Source organism: Oncorhynchus nerka, linkage group LG14, assembly GCF_034236695.1.
Source record: "Oncorhynchus nerka isolate Pitt River linkage group LG14, Oner_Uvic_2.0, whole genome shotgun sequence".
Lineage (NCBI taxonomy): Eukaryota > Metazoa > Chordata > Actinopteri > Salmoniformes > Salmonidae > Oncorhynchus > Oncorhynchus nerka.
Window position 1 is genome coordinate 28,967,758 of NC_088409.1, and position 18,440 is coordinate 28,986,197.

The window sequence follows — 18,440 nt, forward strand, 5'->3', positions numbered from 1 at the left end:
ATTAAGCAGTAACCCAGGACTGTGTGGAGTGTCTCTGTTTCCAATGTGTTTCTAATAGGGCTAGTCATTAAGCAGTAACCCAGGACTGTGTGGAGTGTCTCTGCTTCCAATGTGTTTCTAATAGGGCTAGTCATTAAGCAGTAACCCAGGACTGTGTGGAGTGTCTCTGCTTCCAATGTGTTTCTAATAGGGCTAGTCATTAAGCAGTAACCCAGGACTGTGTGGAGTGTCTCTGTTTCCAATGTGTTTCTAATAGGGCTAGTCATTAAGCAGTAACCCAGGACTGTGTGGAGTGTCTCTGCTTCCAATGTGTTTCTAATAGGGCTAGTCATTAAGCAGTAACCCAGGACTGTGTGGTGTCTCTGCTTCCAATGTGTTTCTAATAGGGCTAGTCATTAAGCAGTAACCCAGGACTGTGTGGAGTGTCTCTGTTTCCAATGTGTTTCTAATAGGGCTAGTCATTAAGCAGTAACCCAGGACTGTGTGGAGTGTCTCTGCTTCCAATGTGTTTCTAATAGGGCTAGTCATTAAGCAGTAACCCAGGACTGTGTGGAGTGTCTCTGCTTCCAATGTGTTTCTAATAGGGCTAGTCATTAAGCAGTAACCCAGGACTGTGTGGAGTGTCTCTGCTTCCAATGTGTTTCTAATAGGGCTAGTCATTAAGCAGTAACCCAGGACTGTGTGGAGTGTCTCTGCTTCCAATGTGTTTCTAATAGGGCTAGTCATTAAGCAGTAACCCAGGACTGTGTGGAGTGTCTCTGTTTCCAATGTGTTTCTAATAGGGCTAGTCATTAAGCAGTAACCCAGGACTGTGTGGAGTGTCTCTGCTTCCAATGTGTTTCTAATAGGGCTAGTCATTAAGCAGTAACCCAGGACTGTGTGGAGTGTCTCTGCTTCCAATGTGTTTCTAATAGGGCTAGTCATTAAGCAGTAACCCAGGACTGTGTGGTGTCTCTGCTTCCAATGTGTTTCTAATAGGGCTAGTCATTAAGCAGTAACCCAGGACTGTGTGGAGTGTCTCTGTTTCCAATGTGTTTCTAATAGGGCTAGTCATTAAGCAGTAACCCAGGACTGTGTGGAGTGTCTCTGTTTCCAATGTGTTTCTAATAGGGCTAGTCATTAAGCAGTAACCCAGGACTGTGTGGAGTGTCTCTGCTTCCAATGTGTTTCTAATAGGGCTAGTCATTAAGCAGTAACCCAGGACTGTGTGGAGTGTCTCTGCTTCCAATGTGTTTCTAATAGGGCTAGTCATTAAGCAGTAACCCAGGACTGTGTGGAGTGTCTCTGTTTCCAATGTGTTTCTAATAGGGCTAGTCATTAAGCAGTAACCCAGGACTGTGTGGAGTGTCTCTGTTTCCAATGTGTTTCTAATAGGGCTAGTCATTAAGCAGTAACCCAGGACTGTGTGGAGTGTCTCTGCTTCCAATGTGTTTCTAATAGGGCTAGTCATTAAGCAGTAACCCAGGACTGTGTGGAGTGTCTCTGCTTCCAATGTGTTTCTAATAGGGCTAGTCATTAAGCAGTAACCCAGGACTGTGTGGAGTGTCTCTGCTTCCAATGTGTTTCTAATAGGGCTAGTCATTAAGCAGTAACCCAGGACTGTGTGTTTCTAATAGGGCTAGTCTTAAGCTGCTTCTCAATGTGTTTCTAATAGGGCTAGTCATTAAGCAGTAACCCAGGACTGTGTGGAGTGTCTCTGCTTCCAATGTGTTTCTAATAGGGCTAGTCATTAAGCAGTAACCCAGGACTGTGTGGTGTCTCTGCTTCCAATGTGTTTCTAATAGGGCTAGTCATTAAGCAGTAACCCAGGACTGTTTCCAGTGACTGTGGTGTCTCTGCTTCCAATGTGGAGTGTCTCTGCTTCCAATGTGTTTCTAATAGGGCTAGTCATTAAGCAGTAACCCAGGACTGTGTGGAGTGTCTCTGCTTCCAATGTGTTTCTAATAGGGCTAGTCATTAAGCAGTAACCCAGGACTGTGTGGAGTGTCTCTGTCTTCCAATGTGTTTCTAATAGGGCTAGTCATTAAGCAGTAACCCAGGACTGTGTGGAGTGTCTCTGCTTCCAATGTGTTTCTAATAGGGCTAGTCATTAAGCAGTAACCCAGGACTGTGTGGAGTGTCTCTGTTTCCAATGTGTTTCTAATAGGGCTAGTCATTAAGCAGTAACCCAGGACTGTGTGGAGTGTCTCTGCTTCCAATGTGTTTCTAATAGGGCTAGTCATTAAGCAGTAACCCAGGACTGTGTGGAGTGTCTCTGTTTCCAATGTGTTTCTAATAGGGCTAGTCATTAAGCAGTAACCCAGGACTGTGTGGAGTGTCTCTGCTTCCAATGTGTTTCTAATAGGGCTAGTCATTAAGCAGTAACCCAGGACTGTGTGGAGTGTCTCTGCTTCCAATGTGTTTCTAATAGGGCTAGTCATTAAGCAGTAACCCAGGACTGTGTGGAGTGTCTCTGTTTCCAATGTGTTTCTAATAGGGCTAGTCATTAAGCAGTAACCCAGGACTGTGTGGAGTGTCTCTGCTTCCAATGTGTTTCTAATAGGGCTAGTCATTAAGCAGTAACCCAGGACTGTGTGGAGTGTCTCTGTTTCCAATGTGTTTCTAATAGGGCTAGTCATTAAGCAGTAACCCAGGACTGTGTGGTGTCTCTGCTTCCAATGTGTTTCTAATAGGACTAGTCATTAAGCAGTAACCCAGGACTGTGTGGAGTGTCTCTGCTTCCAATGTGTTTCTAATAGGACTAGTCATTAAGCAGTAACCCAGGACTGTGTGGTGTCTCTGTTTCCAATGTGTTTCTAATAGGGCTAGTCATTAAGCAGTAACCCAGGACTGTGTGGAGTGTCTCTGCTTCCAATGTGTTTCTAATAGGGCTAGTCATTAAGCAGTAACCCAGGACTGTGTGGAGTGTCTCTGTTTCCAATGTGTTTCTAATAGGGCTAGTCATTAAGCAGTAACCCAGGACTGTGTGGTGTCTCTGCTTCCAATGTGTTTCTAATAGGACTAGTCATTAAGCAGTAACCCAGGACTGTGTGGAGTGTCTCTGCTTCCAATGTGTTTCTAATAGGACTAGTCATTAAGCAGTAACCCAGGACTGTGTGGTGTATCTGCTTCCAATGTGTTTCTAATAGGACTAGTCATTAAGCAGTAACCCAGGACTGTGTGGAGTGTCTCTGCTTCCAATGTGTTTCTAATAGGACTAGTCATTAAGCAGTAACCCAGGACTGTGTGGTGTCTCTGCTTCCAATGTGTTTCTAATAGGGCTAGTCATTAAGCAGTAACCCAGGACTGTGTGGTGTCTCTGCTTCCAATGTGTTTCTAATAGGGCTAGTCATTAAGCAGTAACCCAGGACTGTGTGGAGTGTCTCTGTTTCCAATGTGTTTCTAATATGGCTAGTCATTAAGCAGTAACCCAGGACTGTGTGGAGTGTCTCTGTTTCCAATGTGTTTCTAATAGGGCTAGTCATTAAGCAGTAACCCAGGACTGTGTGGAGTGTCTCTGCTTCCAATGTGTTTCTGATAGGGCTAGTCATTAAGCAGTAACCCAGGACTGTGTGGAGTGTCTCTGCTTCCAATGTGTTTCTAATAGGGCTAGTCATTAAGCAGTAACCCAGGACTGTGTGGAGTGTCTCTGCTTCCAATGTGTTTCTAATAGGGCTAGTCATTAAGCAGTAACCCAGGACTGTGTGGAGTGTCTCTGCTTCCAATGTGTTTCTAATAGGGCTAGTCATTAAGCAGTAACCCAGGACTGTGTGGAGTGTCTCTGCTTCCAATGTGTTTCTAATAGGGCTAGTCATTAAGCAGTAACCCAGGACTGTGTGGAGTGTCTCTGTTTCCAATGTGTTTCTAATAGGGCTAGTCATTAAGCAGTAACCCAGGACTGTGTGGTGTCTCTGCTTCCAATGTGTTTCTAATAGGACTAGTCATTAAGCAGTAACCCAGGACTGTGTGGAGTGTCTCTGCTTCCAATGTGTTTCTAATAGGACTAGTCATTAAGCAGTAACCCAGGACTGTGTGGTGTCTCTGTTTCCAATGTGTTTCTAATAGGGCTAGTCATTAAGCAGTAACCCAGGACTGTGTGGAGTGTCTCTGCTTCCAATGTGTTTCTAATAGGGCTAGTCATTAAGCAGTAACCCAGGACTGTGTGGAGTGTCTCTGTTTCCAATGTGTTTCTAATAGGGCTAGTCATTAAGCAGTAACCCAGGACTGTGTGGTGTCTCTGCTTCCAATGTGTTTCTAATAGGACTAGTCATTAAGCAGTAACCCAGGACTGTGTGGAGTGTCTCCGCTTCCAATGTGTTTCTAATAGGACTAGTCATTAAGCAGTAACCCAGGACTGTGTGGTGTCTCTGCTTCCAATGTGTTTCTAATAGGACTAGTCATTAAGCAGTAACCCAGGACTGTGTGGAGTGTCTCTGCTTCCAATGTGTTTCTAATAGGACTAGTCATTAAGCAGTAACCCAGGACTGTGTGGTGTCTCTGCTTCCAATGTGTTTCTAATAGGGCTAGTCATTAAGCAGTAACCCAGGACTGTGTGGTGTCTCTGCTTCCAATGTGTTTCTAATAGGGCTAGTCATTAAGCAGTAACCCAGGACTGTGTGGAGTGTCTCTGTTTCCAATGTGTTTCTAATATGGCTAGTCATTAAGCAGTAACCCAGGACTGTGTGGAGTGTCTCTGTTTCCAATGTGTTTCTAATAGGGCTAGTCATTAAGCAGTAACCCAGGACTATGTGGAGTGTCTCTGCTTCCAATGTGTTTCTGATAGGGCTAGTCATTAAGCAGTAACCCAGGACTGTGTGGAGTGTCTCTGCTTCCAATGTGTTTCTAATAGGGCTAGTCATTAAGCAGTAACCCAACACTGTGTGGAGTGTCTCTGCTTCCAATGTGTTTCTAATAGGGCTAGTCATTAAGCAGTAACCCAGGACTGTGTGGAGTGTCTCTGCTTCCAATGTGTTTCTAATAGGGCTAGTCATTAAGCAGTAACCCAGGACTGTGTGGAGTGTCTCTGTTTCCAATGTGTTTCTAATAGGGCTAGTCATTAAGCAGTAACCCAGGACTGTGTGGTGTCTCTGCTTCCAATGTGTTTCTAATAGGACTAGTCATTAAGCAGTAACCCAGGACTGTGTGGAGTGTCTCTGCTTCCAATGTGTTTCTAATAGGACTAGTCATTAAGCAGTAACCCAGGACTGTGTGGTGTCTCTGCTTCCAATGTGTTTCTAATAGGACTAGTCATTAAGCAGTAACCCAGGACTGTGTGGAGTGTCTCTGCTTCCAATGTGTTTCTAATAGGACTAGTCATTAAGCAGTAACCCAGGACTGTGTGGTGTCTCTGCTTCCAATGTGTTTCTAATAGGGCTAGTCATTAAGCAGTAACCCAGGACTGTGTGGTGTCTCTGCTTCCAATGTGTTTCTAATAGGGCTAGTCATTAAGCAGTAACCCAGGACTGTGTGGTGTCTCTGTTTCCAATGTGTTTCTAATAGGGCTAGTCATTAAGCAGTAACCCAGGACTGTGTGGAGTGTCTCTGTTTCCAATGTGTTTCTAATATGGCTAGTCATTAAGCAGTAACCCAGGACTGTGTGGAGTGTCTCTGCTTCCAATGTGTTTCTAATAGGGCTAGTCATTAAGCAGTAACCCAGGACTGTGTGGAGTGTCTCTGTTTCCAATGTGTTTCTAATATGGCTAGTCATTAAGCAGTAACCCAGGACTGTGTGGAGTGTCTCTGTTTCCAATGTGTTTCTAATAGGGCTAGTCATTAAGCAGTAACCCAGGACTGTGTGGAGTGTCTCTGCTTCCAATGTGTTTCTGATAGGGCTAGTCATTAAGCAGTAACCCAGGACTGTGTGGAGTGTCTCTGCTTCCAATGTGTTTCTAATAGGGCTAGTCATTAAGCAGTAACCCAGGACTGTGTGGAGTGTCTCTGCTTCCAATGTGTTTCTAATAGGGCTAGTCATTAAGCAGTAACCCAGGACTGTGTGGAGTGTCTCTGTTTCCAATGTGTTTCTAATATGGCTAGTCATTAAGCAGTAACCCAGGACTGTGTGGAGTGTCTCTGCTTCCAATGTGTTTCTAATAGGGCTAGTCATTAAGCAGTAACCCAGGACTGTGTGGAGTGTCTCTGTTTCCAATGTGTTTCTAATATGGCTAGTCATTAAGCAGTAACCCAGGACTGTGTGGAGTGTCTCTGTTTCCAATGTGTTTCTAATAGGGCTAGTCATTAAGCAGTAACCCAGGACTGTGTGGAGTGTCTCTGCTTCCAATGTGTTTCTGATAGGGCTAGTCATTAAGCAGTAACCCAGGACTGTGTGGAGTGTCTCTGCTTCCAATGTGTTTCTAATAGGGCTAGTCATTAAGCAGTAACCCAGGACTGTGTGGAGTGTCTCTGCTTCCAATGTGTTTCTAATAGGGCTAGTCATTAAGCAGTAACCCAGGACTGTGTGGAGTGTCTCTGCTTCCAATGTGTTTCTAATAGGGCTAGTCATTAAGCAGTAACCCAGGACTGTGTGGAGTGTCTCTGCTTCCAATGTGTTTCTAATAGGGCTAGTCATTAAGCAGTAACCCAGGACTGTGTGGAGTGTCTCTGCTTCCAATGTGTTTCTAATAGGGCTAGTCATTAAGCAGTAACCCAGGACTGTGTGGAGTGTCTCTGTTTCCAATGTGTTTCTAATAGGGCTAGTCATTAAGCAGTAACCCAGGACTGTGTGGAGTGTCTCTGCTTCCAATGTGTTTCTGATAGGGCTAGTCATTAAGCAGTAACCCAGGACTGTGTGGAGTGTCTCTGTTTCCAATGTGTTTCTAATAGGGCTAGTCATTAAGCAGTAACCCAGGACTGTGTGGAGTGTCTCTGCTTCCAATGTGTTTCTGATAGGGCTAGTCATTAAGCAGTAACCCAGGACTGTGTGGAGTGTCTCTGCTTCCAATGTGTTTCTAATAGGGCTAGTCATTAAGCAGTAACCCAGGACTGTGTGGAGTGTCTCTGTTTCCAATGTGTTTCTGATAGGGCTAGTCATTAAGCAGTAACCCAGGACTGTGTGGAGTGTCTCTGCTTCCAATGTGTTTCTAATAGGGCTAGTCATTAAGCAGTAACCCAGGACTGTGTGGAGTGTCTCTGTTTCCAATGTGTTTCTAATAGGGCTAGTCATTAAGCAGTAACCCAGGACTGTGTGGAGTGTCTCTGTTTCCAATGTGTTTCTAATAGGGCTAGTCATTAAGCAGTAACCCAGGACTGTGTGGAGTGTCTCTGCTTCCAATGTGTTTCTAATAGGGCTAGTCATTAAGCAGTAACCCAGGACTGTGTGGAGTGTCTCTGCTTCCAATGTGTTTCTAATAGGGCTAGTCATTAAGCAGTAACCCAGGACTGTGTGGAGTGTCTCTGCTTCCAATGTGTTTCTAATAGGGCTAGTCATTAAGCAGTAACCCAGGACTGTGTGGAGTGTCTCTGTTTCCAATGTGTTTCTAATAGGGCTAGTCATTAAGCAGTAACCCAGGACTGTGTGGAGTGTCTCTGCTTCCAATGTGTTTCTAATAGGGCTAGTCATTAAGCAGTAACCCAGGACTGTGTGGAGTGTCTCTGCTTCCAATGTGTTTCTAATAGGGCTAGTCATTAAGCAGTAACCCAGGACTGTGTGGAGTGTCTCTGTTTCCAATGTGTTTCTAATAGGGCTAGTCATTAAGCAGTAACCCAGGACTGTGTGGAGTGTCTCTGTTTCCAATGTGTTTCTAATAGGGCTAGTCATTAAGCAGTAACCCAGGACTGTGTGGAGTGTCTCTGTTTCCAATGTGTTTCTAATAGGGCTAGTCATTAAGCAGTAACCCAGGACTGTGTGGAGTGTCTCTGCTTCCAATGTGTTTCTAATAGGGCTAGTCATTAAGCAGTAACCCAGGACTGTGTGGAGTGTCTCTGCTTCCAATGTGTTTCTAATAGGGCTAGTCATTAAGCAGTAACCCAGGACTGTGTGGAGTGTCTCTGCTTCCAATGTGTTTCTAATAGGGCTAGTCATTAAGCAGTAACCCAGGACTGTGTGGAGTGTCTCTGCTTCCAATGTGTTTCTAATAGGGCTAGTCATTAAGCAGTAACCCAGGACTGTGTGGAGTGTCTCTGCTTCCAATGTGTTTCTAATAGGGCTAGTCATTAAGCAGTAACCCAGGACTGTGTGGAGTGTCTCTGTTTCCAATGTGTTTCTAATAGGGCTAGTCATTAAGCAGTAACCCAGGACTGTGTGGAGTGTCTCTGTTTCCAATGTGTTTCTAATAGGGCTAGTCATTAAGCAGTAACCCAGGACTGTGTGGAGTGTCTCTGCTTCCAATGTGTTTCTAATAGGGCTAGTCATTAAGCAGTAACCCAGGACTGTGTGGAGTGTCTCTGCTTCCAATGTGTTTCTAATAGGGCTAGTCATTAAGCAGTAATCCAGGACTGTGTGGAGTGTCTCTGCTTCCAATGTGTTTCTAATAGGGCTAGTCATTAAGCAGTAACCCAGGACTGTGTGGAGTGTCTCTGCTTCCAATGTGTTTCTAATAGGGCTAGTCATTAAGCAGTAACCCAGGACTGTGTGGAGTGTCTCTGCTTCCAATGTGTTTCTAATAGGGCTAGTCATTAAGCAGTAACCCAGGACTGTGTGGAGTGTCTCTGTTTCCAATGTGTTTCTAATAGGGCTAGTCATTAAGCAGTAACCCAGGACTGTGTGGAGTGTCTCTGCTTCCAATGTGTTTCTAATAGGGCTAGTCATTAAGCAGTAACCCAGGACTGTGTGGAGTGTCTCTGCTTCCAATGTGTTTCTAATAGGGCTAGTCATTAAGCAGTAACCCAGGACTGTGTGGAGTGTCTCTGCTTCCAATGTGTTTCTAATAGGGCTAGTCATTAAGCAGTAACCCAGGACTGTGTGGAGTGTCTCTGCTTCCAATGTGTTTCTAATAGGGCTAGTCATTAAGCAGTAACCCAGGACTGTGTGGAGTGTCTCTGCTTCCAATGTGTTTCTAATAGGGCTAGTCATTAAGCAGTAACCCAGGACTGTGTGGAGTGTCTCTGCTTCCAATGTGTTTCTAATAGGGCTAGTCATTAAGCAGTAACCCAGGACTGTGTGGAGTGTCTCTGTTTCCAATGTGTTTCTAATAGGGCTAGTCATTAAGCAGTAACCCAGGACTGTGTGGAGTGTCTCTGTTTCCAATGTGTTTCTAATAGGGCTAGTCATTAAGCAGTAACCCAGGACTGTGTGGAGTGTCTCTGTTTCCAATGTGTTTCTAATAGGGCTAGTCATTAAGCAGTAACCCAGGACTGTGTGGAGTGTCTCTGTTTCCAATGTGTTTCTAATAGGGCTAGTCATTAAGCAGTAACCCAGGACTGTGTGGAGTGTCTCTGCTTCCAATGTGTTTCTAATAGGGCTAGTCATTAAGCAGTAACCCAGGACTGTGTGGAGTGTCTCTGCTTCCAATGTGTTTCTAATAGGGCTAGTCATTAAGCAGTAACCCAGGACTGTGTGGAGTGTCTCTGCTTCCAATGTGTTTCTAATAGGGCTAGTCATTAAGCAGTAACCCAGGACTGTGTGGAGTGTCTCTGCTTCCAATGTGTTTCTAATAGGGCTAGTCATTAAGCAGTAACCCAGGACTGTGTGGAGTGTCTCTGCTTCCAATGTGTTTCTAATAGGGCTAGTCATTAAGCAGTAACCCAGGACTGTGTGGAGTGTCTCTGTTTCCAATGTGTTTCTAATAGGGCTAGTCATTAAGCAGTAACCCAGGACTGTGTGGAGTGTCTCTGTTTCCAATGTGTTTCTAATAGGGCTAGTCATTAAGCAGTAACCCAGGACTGTGTGGAGTGTCTCTGTTTCCAATGTGTTTCTAATAGGGCTAGTCATTAAGCAGTAACCCAGGACTGTGTGGAGTGTCTCTGTTTCCAATGTGTTTCTAATAGGGCTAGTCATTAAGCAGTAACCCAGGACTGTGTGGAGTGTCTCTGTTTCCAATGTGTTTCTAATAGGGCTAGTCATTAAGCAGTAACCCAGGACTGTGTGGAGTGTCTCTATGCTCCTGAGTCTAACCATCCATTCTCTGTCACATCTCTGTGTGCTTTTCTTTTGATCCTCTACATTCCTTTGACATCACATTGACTTCCTCTGTAATGGTTCTCCTGCTTGGATCCACTTTATCCTAATATCTCCCCTGTCTTTGTTGTTCCACTCCGTACTCTTTGGTTTGGTCTTTTGGACCATTTCCTTGTGGTTCCTGTACTCCTCACTCTGTCTGTCTCTCTACTTCCTCCCCTGCCTTCCTCCTTATACTACCATCCTCCTTGTATTTTTCCCACCCACTGGCCCTCCTCTCGCTCTCCTCTCTCCCTTCGATGTGCTCTCCCCTCCCTTCCTCCCCAGGCGTGTGGGACGCAGTGAGAGTGCTCGTGTGGACAGACATTCCTCCCGTCGCCGTGGCTCCTCCCGGGCCAAACAGTCGCGTTCCCGTAGCGACGTGGACCTGCAAGCCGCCGCCACGGCAGCACACTCCTCCCCGACCTCTCCCCATCCCTCGTAAGGCAGACCCCCTATCCCCCCTTCTCTCATGGGTCGAGAGAGGAGCACAGCCACAGACTGACATAGTCACAGGCTGACTGACAGACTATACTAAATGATAGACAGACTGACTGACTGACTATAGTAACTGATGGACAGGCAGACTGACTGATTCTAGGAACTGATGGACAGACAGACTGACTGATTATAGTAACTGATGGACAGGCAGACTGACTGACTGTAGTAACTGATGGACAGGCAGACTGACTGACTGTAGTAACTGATGGACAGGCAGACTGACTGACTGTAGTAACTGATGGACAGGCAGACTGACTGACTGTAGTAACTGATGGACAGGCTGACTGACTATAGTAACTGATGGATGGGCTGACTGACTGACTATAGTAACTGATGGACGGGCAGACTGACTGACTGTAGTAACTGATGGACAGGCTGACTGACTGACTGTAGTAACTGATGGACAGGCAGACTGACTGACTGTAGTAACTGATGGACAGGCAGACTGACTGACTGTAGTAACTGATGGACAGGCAGACTGACTGACTATAGTAACTGATGGACGGGCAGACTGACTGACTGTAGTAACTGATGGACGGGCTGACTGACTGACTGTAGTAACTGATGGACAGGCAGACTGACTGACTGTAGTAACTGATGGACAGGCAGACTGACTGACTGTAGTAACTGATGGACAGGCTGACTGACTGACTGTAGTAACTGATGGACAGGCAGACTGACTGACTGTAGTAACTGATGGACAGGCTGACTGACTGACTGTAGTAACTGATGGACAGGCAGACTGACTGACTGTAGTAACTGATGGACAGGCTGATAGACTGACTATAGTAACTGATGGACAGGCAGACTGACTATAGTAACTGATGGACAGGCAGACTGACTGACTGTAGTAACTGATGGACAGGCTGATAGACTCATGGACAGGCTGATATTACTGCCCAACTAACTTTGCTTTACTGACTTTCTGACTGTAAGACAGAAAGGCTGAGTGAGAGTGAATGGAAGCTTCTTCCACTGTGTCCCTAGCAGCTTCATTAAGACAGGAAGAGATCCATGCTGAGTGACACAGCTTGACTGGAGGAGGAGGGTCAGAGCCGGAGTTATTTTCTTAGTCAGGGCTACAGTACTAACTGTAACTACGTGTAATGTTAGTGCTGTGTGTGGATTATGTAGACTTTGAACCAGCCAATAGTGTAATGTCCCAATCCAAGTGCTTCTCAACCCAAGCAGGTTTTTCTAGCTTCGCGTTAGATTATTTTGATATTATCGCCCATACCCTTTATCCCCATACCCTTATACCTGCCCCACTCCTCCTCCCCTGTCCTCCTCTCTTCTATCAGTGTTGATGAAGGGGTGTTACTGCCCGAGGGTGTGCTCCCAGGTCTTTCCCTCTCTGGCCCCACCCCCCAGCAGGAGGAACAGGACCCTCGCCTCCTGGAGCTGGAGCAGGACCCGCCCAACTGGAGAGAACACACCCCCCCAGACACGCTCAAAGACCTCAGCAAGAAGGAGACCAAGCGGCAGGAGGTCATCAACGGTGAGGAGGGACTGGGGGAGGGGTGGGGGACGGAGGAATCCAGCCAACGGAGGAGGAAGTAAACTACTTGCGGTGTAAGAATGAGCTGCTGCTCATCTGACGCAAAATATTGTGAATTAATTGCCACAACTCTCTCTCAGAGTTGTTTGCGACGGAGCACGCCCACGTGCGCATGCTGAGTGTTCTGCAGACAGTGTTCTGGAAGCCTCTGGAGAGAGAGGAACTCATGACCGCCACAGAGCTGGCCACCATCTTCCCCAGCCTGGACGAGATCATAGACATGCACTGTGAGTACAGTTCCACCACTGCTTGACCGTAGTATCACCATAACCCCCGCTACAGTACAACCACATGACCAATGTACTGCCACTGGACGACCATAACCCCAACTACAGTACAACCACATGACCAATGTACTGCCACTGGACGACCGTAACCCCCGCTACAGTACAACCACATGACCAATGTACTGCCACTGGACGACCATAACCCCCGCTACAGTACAACCACATGACCAATGTACTGCCACTGGACGACCGTAACCCCAACTACAGTACGACCACATGACCAACGTACTGCCACTGGACGACCGTAACCCCAACTACAGTACAACCACATGACCAATGTACTGCCACTGGACGACCATAACCCCAACTACAGTACAACCACATGACCAATGTACTGCCACTGGACGACCGTAACCCAACTACAGTACAACCACATGACCAATGTACTGCCACTGGACGACCGTAACCCCAACTACAGTACAACCACATGACCAATGTACTGCCACTGGACGACCGTAACCCCAACTACAGTACGACCGTAACCCCAGCTACAGTACAACCACATGACCAATGTACTGCCACTGGACGACCGTAACCCCCGCTACAGTACAACCACATGACCAATGTACTGCCACTGGACGACCGTAACCCCAACTACAGTACAACCACATGACCAATGTACTGCCACTGGACGACCGTAACCCCAACTACAGTACAACCACATGACCAATGTACTGCCACTGGACGACCGTAACCCCAACTACAGTACGACCGTAACCCCCGCTACAGTACAACCACATGACCAATGTACTGCCACTGGACGACCGTAACCCCAACTACAGTACGACCGTAACCCCCGCTACAGTACAACCACATGACCAATGTACTGCCACTGGACGACTGTAACCCCAACTACAGTACAACCACATGACCAATGTACTGCCACTGGACGACCGTAACCCCAACTACAGTACGACCGTAACCCCCGCTACAGTACAACCACATGACCAATGTACTGCCACTGGACGACCGTAACCCCAACTACAGTACGACCGTAACCCCCGCTACAGTACAACCACATGACCAATGTATTGCCACTGGACGACCGTAACCCCCGCTACAGTACGACCGTAACCCCAGCTACAGTACGACCGTAACCCCCGCTACAGTACGACCGTAACCCCCGCTACAGTACGATCGTAACCCCCGCTACAGTACGACCGTAACCCCCGCTACAGTACAACCACATGACCAATGTACTGCCACTGGACGACCGTAACCCCAACTACAGTACGACCGTAACCCCCGCTACAGTACAACCACATGACCAATGTACTGCCACTGGACGACCGTAACCCCCGCTACAGTACAACCACATGACCAATGTACTGCCACTGGACGACCGTAACCCCAACTACAGTACAACCACATGACCAATGTACTGCCACTGGACGACCATAACCCCCGCTACAGTACAACCACATGACCAATGTACTGCTACAGTACGACCGTAACCCCAGCTACAGTACAACCACATGACCAATGTACTGCCACTGGACGACCGTAACCCCAACTACAGTACGACCGTAACCCCAGCTACAGTACAACCACATGACCAATGTACTGCCACTGGACGACCGTAACCCCAGCTACAGTACGACCGTAACCCCAGCTACAGTACAACCACATGACCAATGTACTGCCACTGGACGACCGTAACCCCAACTACAGTACGACCGTAACCCCAACTACAGTACGACCGTAACCCCCGCTACAGTACAACCGTAACCCCCGCTACAGTACGACCGTAACCCCCGCTACAGTACGACCGTAACCCCAACTACAGTACGACCGTAACCCCCGCTACAGTACAACCACATGACCAATGTACTGCCACTGGACGACCGTAACCCCAACTACAGTACAACCACATGACCAAAGTACTGCCACTGGACGACCATAACCCCCGCTACAGTACAACCACATGACCAATGTACTGCCACTGGACGACCATAACCCCAACTACAGTACAACCACATGACCAATGTACTGCCACTGGACGACCGTAACCCCCGCTACAGTACAACCACATGACCAATGTACTGCCACTGGACGACCATAACCCCAACTACAGTACAACCACATGACCAATGTACTGCCACTGGACGACCGTAACCCCCGCTACAGTACAACCACATGACCAATGTACTGCCACTGGACGACCGTAACCCCCGCTACAGTACAACCACATGACCAATGTACTGCCACTGGACGACCGTAACCCCAACTACAGTACGACCACATGACCAATGTACTGCCACTGGACGACCGTAACCCAACTACAGTACGACCACATGACCAATGTACTGCCACTGGACGACCGTAACCCCAACTACAGTACAACCACATGACCAATGTACTGCCACTGGACGACCGTAACCCCAACTACAGTACGACCGTAACCCCCGCTACAGTACAACCACATGACCAATGTACTGCCACTGGACGACCGTAACCCCCGCTACAGTACAACCACATGACCAATGTACTGCCACTGGACGACCGTAACCCCCGCTACAGTACAACCACATGACCAATGTACTGCCACTGGACGACCGTAACCCCAACTACAGTACGACCACATGACCAATGTACTGCCACTGGACGACCGTAACCCAACTACAGTACGACCACATGACCAATGTACTGCCACTGGACGACCGTAACCCCAACTACAGTACAACCACATGACCAATGTACTGCCACTGGACGACCGTAACCCCAACTACAGTACGACCGTAACCCCGCTACAGTACAACCACATGACCAATGTACTGCCACTGGACGACCGTAACCCCGCTACAGTACAACCACATGACCAATGTACTGCCACTGGACGACCGTAACCCCCGCTACAGTACAACCACATGACCAATGTACTGCCACTGGACGACCGTAACCCCAACTACAGTACGACCGTAACCCCCGCTACAGTACAACCACATGACCAATGTACTGCCACTGGACGACCATAACCCCAACTACAGTACGACCGTAACCCCAACTACAGTACAACCACATGACCAATGTACTGCCACTGGACGACCGTAACCCCCGCTACAGTACAACCACATGACCAATGTACTGCCACTGGACGACCGTAACCCCAACTACAGTACGACCGTAACCCCCGCTACAGTACAACCACATGACCAATGTACTGCCACTGGACGACCGTAACCCCAACTACAGTACGACCGTAACCCCAGCTACAGTACAACCACATGACCAATGTACTGCCACTGGACGACCGTAACCCCCGCTACAGTACAACCACATGACCAATGTACTGCCACTGGACGACCGTAACCCCAACTACAGTACAACCACATGACCAATGTACTGCCACTGGACGACCGTAACCCCAACTACAGTACAACCACATGACCAATGTACTGCCACTGGACGACCGTAACCCCAACTACAGTACGACCGTAACCCCCGCTACAGTACAACCACATGACCAATGTACTGCCACTGGACGACCGTAACCCCAACTACAGTACGACTGTAACCCCCGCTACAGTACAACCACATGACCAATGTACTGCCACTGGACGACTGTAACCCCAACTACAGTACAACCACATGACCAATGTATTGCCACTGGACGACCGTAACCCCAACTACAGTACGACCGTAACCCCCGCTACAGTACAACCACATGACCAATGTACTGCCACTGGACGACCGTAACCCCAACTACAGTACGACCGTAACCCCCGCTACAGTACAACCACATGACCAATGTATTGCCACTGGACGACCGTAACCCCCGCTACAGTACGACCGTAACCCCAGCTACAGTACGACCGTAACCCCCGCTACAGTACGACCGTAACCCCCGCTACAGTACGATCGTAACCCCCGCTACAGTACGACCGTAACCCCCGCTACAGTACAACCACATGACCAATGTACTGCCACTGGACGACCGTAACCCCAACTACAGTACGACCGTAACCCCCGCTACAGTACAACCACATGACCAATGTACTGCCACTGGACGACCATAACCCCAACTACAGTACGACCGTAACCCCAACTACAGTACAACCACATGACCAATGTACTGCCACTGGACGACCGTAACCCCCGCTACAGTACAACCACATGACCAATGTACTGCCACTGGACGACCGTAACCCCAACTACAGTACGACCGTAACCCCCGCTACAGTACAACCACATGACCAATGTACTGCCACTGGACGACCGTAACCCCAACTACAGTACGACCGTAACCCCAGCTACAGTACAACCACATGACCAATGTACTGCCACTGGACGACCGTAACCCCCGCTACAGTACAACCACATGACCAATGTACTGCCACTGGACGACCGTAACCCCAACTACAGTACAACCACATGACCAATGTACTGCCACTGGACGACCGTAACCCCAACTACAGTACAACCACATGACCAATGTACTGCCACTGGACGACCGTAACCCCAACTACAGTACGACCGTAACCCCCGCTACAGTACAACCACATGACCAATGTACTGCCACTGGACGACCGTAACCCCAACTACAGTACGACCGTAACCCCCGCTACAGTACAACCACATGACCAATGTACTGCCACTGGACGACTGTAACCCCAACTACAGTACAACCACATGACCAATGTACTGCCACTGGACGACCGTAACCCCAACTACAGTACGACCGTAACCCCCGCTACAGTACAACCACATGACCAATGTACTGCCACTGGACGACCGTAACCCCAACTACAGTACGACCGTAACCCCCGCTACAGTACAACCACATGACCAATGTATTGCCACTGGACGACCGTAACCCCCGCTACAGTACGACCGTAACCCCAGCTACAGTACGACCGTAACCCCGCTACAGTACGACCGTAACCCCCAGCTACAGTACGATCGTAACCCCGCTACAGTACGACCGTAACCCCGCTACAGTACAACCACATGACCAATGTACTGCCACTGGACGCGTAACCCCAACTACAGTACGACCGTAACCCCGCTACAGTACAACCACATGACCAATGTACTGCCACTGGACGACCGTAACCCCGCTACAGTACAACCACATGACCAATGTACTGCCACTGGACGACCGTAACCCCAACTACAGTACAACCACATGACCAATGTACTGCCACTGGACGACCATAACCCCCGCTACAGTACAACCACATGACCAATGTACTGCTACAGTACGACCGTAACCCCAGCTACAGTACAACCACATGACCAATGTACTGCCACTGGACGACCGTAACCCCAACTACAGTACGACCGTAACCCCAGCTACAGTACAACCACATGACCAATGTACTGCCACTGGACGACCGTAACCCCAGCTACAGTACGACCGTAACCCCAGCTACAGTACAACCACATGACCAATGTACTGCCACTGGACGACCGTAACCCCAACTACAGTACGACCGTAACCCCAACTACAGTACGACCGTAACCCCCGCTACAGTACGACCGTAACCCCCGCTACAGTACGACCGTAACCCCCGCTACAGTACGACCGTAACCCCAACTACAGTACGACCGTAACCCCCGCTACAGTACAACCACATGACCAATGTACTGCCACTGGACGACCGTAACCCCAACTACAGTACAACCACATGACCAATGTACTGCCACTGGACGACCGTAACCCCAACTACAGTACAACCACATGACCAATGTACTGCCACTGGACGACCATAACCCCCGCTACAGTACAACCACATGACCAATGTACTGCCACTGGACGACCATAACCCCAACTACAGTACAACCACATGACCAATGTACTGCCACTGGACGACCGTAACCCCCGCTACAGTACAACCACATGACCAATGTACTGCCACTGGACGACCGTAACCCCCGCTACAGTACAACCACATGACCAATGTACTGCCACTGGACGACCGTAACCCCCGCTACAGTACAACCACATGACCAATGTACTGCCACTGGACGACCGTAACCCCAACTACAGTACGACCACATGACCAATGTACTGCCACTGGACGAC

General features: G+C 48.3%; 1 protein-coding gene across 5 annotated transcripts in view; it reads left to right on the forward strand.

The window, feature by feature from the left end:
* The window catches only part of LOC115142104 (rho guanine nucleotide exchange factor 1-like), a 74,942-nt gene that overhangs the window by 41,293 nt on the left and 15,209 nt on the right, over nt 1-18,440 (forward strand). For 4 of the 5 annotated variants that reach the window (XM_065027930.1, XM_065027931.1, XM_065027932.1 and 1 more), the window contains 3 exons: nt 10,358-10,510; nt 11,872-12,068; nt 12,209-12,355. In XM_065027930.1, the coding sequence (XP_064884002.1) occupies nt 10,358-10,510; nt 11,872-12,068; nt 12,209-12,355 (497 nt within the window). The remainder of the gene's footprint in view (nt 1-10,357; nt 10,511-11,871; nt 12,069-12,208; nt 12,356-18,440) is intronic. The other variant, XM_065027933.1, reaches the window with a different exon arrangement.